The sequence below is a fragment of the Bidens hawaiensis genome, unplaced genomic scaffold (assembly GCF_021521415.1).
Source record: "Bidens hawaiensis isolate Kalapana, Puna unplaced genomic scaffold, B.hawaiensis_p1.1 tig00013016_1, whole genome shotgun sequence".
NCBI classification, from domain to species: Eukaryota; Viridiplantae; Streptophyta; class Magnoliopsida; order Asterales; family Asteraceae; genus Bidens; species Bidens hawaiensis.
This window is the reverse complement of record NW_027492095.1, coordinates 295,149-297,836: the sequence shown is the minus strand read 5'-3', so window position 1 is coordinate 297,836 and position 2,688 is coordinate 295,149. Positions and strand designations below refer to the sequence as shown.

Below are 2,688 nucleotides of genomic sequence, written 5' to 3'. Positions count from 1 at the left end.
CTACTGACATCATGCACCAACAGATATTTAAACAGGAACATGCAATAATGAATTCAATATATATATAACCTATTGCATGCTATACAATTAATATAACCATATCATACGAATAAACCGAACTAGATAACAAAAATCCGCACTACGAAGTGACGGACATCGAATATAAAATGGACAAGAATCAATACTATGAGTGAAGAAAAACAGAATCCGTACCTCAGTAGTCACTAAGTAAGCACGCAACGTCGAGCCACGTTAAGTTGTACTAACACCTACATTTTATTTATAGTTTGAATTATATTTACAAAACTTAATTCAGTTTCGCTGGTACCTTTAGCTCCGGCGACGGAGGCGTTTTTTTTTTAAAACTTTACTATAACATACTCGACGGTGGAAAGTTTCACCAATTAATTCATCTAACACTAATATACAATATGTACCAGTTATGAAGTATGTTGACGTAAGTGTAAACAAACATTTATAATTTGAAGTTCATTAAAAGACCCTATTTTAATTATTGTATCAATATTAACAAAAGAATCAACTTTATTAAGACACGGTTTTACCAATACAAAAGTATACGATTTTAGTTAAAAAGATGTTAAAAAAAATTATTAAGTTTATAAAATATTATTCACATTATTTGACAAAATAAACCATGTGACAATTATTTAATCTGTTCATACATGTAGGAACATAAAATAAACAATCAAAACACACTTAGACACAAACTCCATACACACACAACCACCACCACCCACACAACCCTACATACACCATGCACACAAATTCACTTACCATGACCGCACACACTCAATATCCAAATACGAGTAGACTTTTCTTTGCGGAACCAAAATTAAACGAACCACGGTCGCCGGAACAAATCGAAACGATACCAAAATTTATATCTTTAAAATTAAATCAGACGGAGGTTTCTCTTTGGTACCTTAATAGTCGAACCAACAATCAGAGTATGATCGAGATGAGCGATGGCACACCAATGCGGGATGGCGGCTAGTTCAGAATGATGGCCAGGGCGGAGAAGTGCAACAGTGGTGGTTAACTACGATCGCGACAAAAAGCGGCGAGGAGGCGGTGGAGTCACAAGGTGGTGCAGCGGCAGATTACCAGACGTGGAGAGCGTGACCTTACTTCTCCTTTGTAAAACAAAGCTTCAGATTAGTGAGTATTAGTCGCCGAAACCAAATTAACAAAGTGGTGTACGTATATAACATAAACACAAAACAGGTTATTAAAACTCACTTCAATGGTTTCGCGAAACGAACCAGAGGACTTAGACGCCAGCGTCGTAACTCAAGAACGCGTGCGGGCTGGTGATCGTCGTCTCCGGCAGCAACCAATAGCAGCGGCAGCGGCAATTAACTCGGAAAGAAACTACGTAGTGGTGAATACTATAGGAGGAATGAGATTTAGGGTGATGATGTATGATATTTAAACAAGAGATAAGAACATGAAACCCGGTTTGGTAGTTCGAAATCGAATTCGTTTGAATTTGAAATAGGTCGATGACTAGATTAGGATTGGAATTGAAACATAATAAACATGTGTGCTTAATAATGAGTTTGAACTCATCCAGGTTCCATATTATTATTATTATTATTGTTATTATCATATAAACATTCATATATCATATTTTGTAAAACTTAAACTTGCGGGTATTACAATATGTCTCAACTCGGGCTCGACTCATGAACAGTCCTAGACTGTAACGTAATGAATTGAAGAGGGGGGGGGGGGGTTGAACAAACCGGCATAGAATAAGCGGGCAACCATCAACGCATTCTACACAATGGCCACACTTAGGACACATCCTCCATTTATTCTTCTTGTAAAGAACATCAAAGGCAAGGTTGTTTTCATCCTTGTTCTTACTAGTCTCTTCACATGTAAACCCCTCATGCCATGTAACCTTACACATGTAACAAAATGGTTTTTTGCAAGTCAGACACACGCATCTCGTCAGTGTCTTATCACCACACTCGTTCAAAATCAACTCCGAGCACTCTCTGTTAGGACAGTAAACCCTCTCAATACGTAGCACCGTGGATTCACATAACACATCACACCATTTGACAAACAATTGTTGTGTGATTTTCGGGCGGCATGATAAGGGTTTGAGATGACGCGTGCAAGTAGTAGCAGGACATCTTATTTTTGGTTGGTTGTTTTCTAGCTTCATCTGGATGTATTTGATCATACATTCGGTGCAAAAAGGGTGAACACATTTATTGTTGTACTCGTTGAACTTGTTTCGGAGGGTAACTGGTTCAATGCAAATCTCGCAGGTGAATGTTTCTTCTTGTTCTTGTTCTTGTTCTTGTTCGGGTTTATGATCACTTGAATTTGCCATTGTTTCAAAGAAATTTGTTTTGAATGATAATTAATAATTCGTTGGCCGATGGGATTTATATACAGTAAACGATAGGTACCAAAACACATGAATTAGAATAGGAATACACTTGTAACTATGTAATGTAACATATATAAAATATATTTAATTTAATAATAATTTAGAAATATTTAAAATTTACCTTTTTTGTTGGGCTCCTAGATTCCGTTATCGTTTAATTCTGACTGGTAATAAATACCGGGACTTTGCAATATTTGATTGATCACAATTCTATAGATTCCATTTACTATAAAAGCTCCCAGAGAAGTCATTAGAGGGAT

At 36.6% G+C, this 2,688-nt stretch overlaps 1 protein-coding gene across 1 annotated transcript; it reads right to left on the bottom strand.

Moving 5' to 3' along the window:
* Positions 1–262: 262 nt before the first annotated feature.
* LOC143543070 (E3 ubiquitin-protein ligase RSL1-like) lies at positions 263–2,368 on the bottom strand. Its single transcript, XM_077035492.1, has 2 exons — positions 1,767–2,368; positions 263–269 (listed from the first exon to the last, which is right to left on the bottom strand). The coding sequence occupies exons 1-2, from the start codon at positions 2,366–2,368 to the stop codon at positions 263–265; spliced, it is 609 nt and encodes a 202-aa protein (XP_076891607.1).
* Between the last annotated feature and the right edge of the window lie 320 nt (positions 2,369–2,688).

What these genes read in the sequence shown, in the direction of transcription:
- LOC143543070 (XM_077035492.1), bottom strand. Translation starts at nt 2,368, where the DNA reads ATGGCAAATTCAAGTGATCATAAACCCGAACAAGAACAAGAACAAGAA.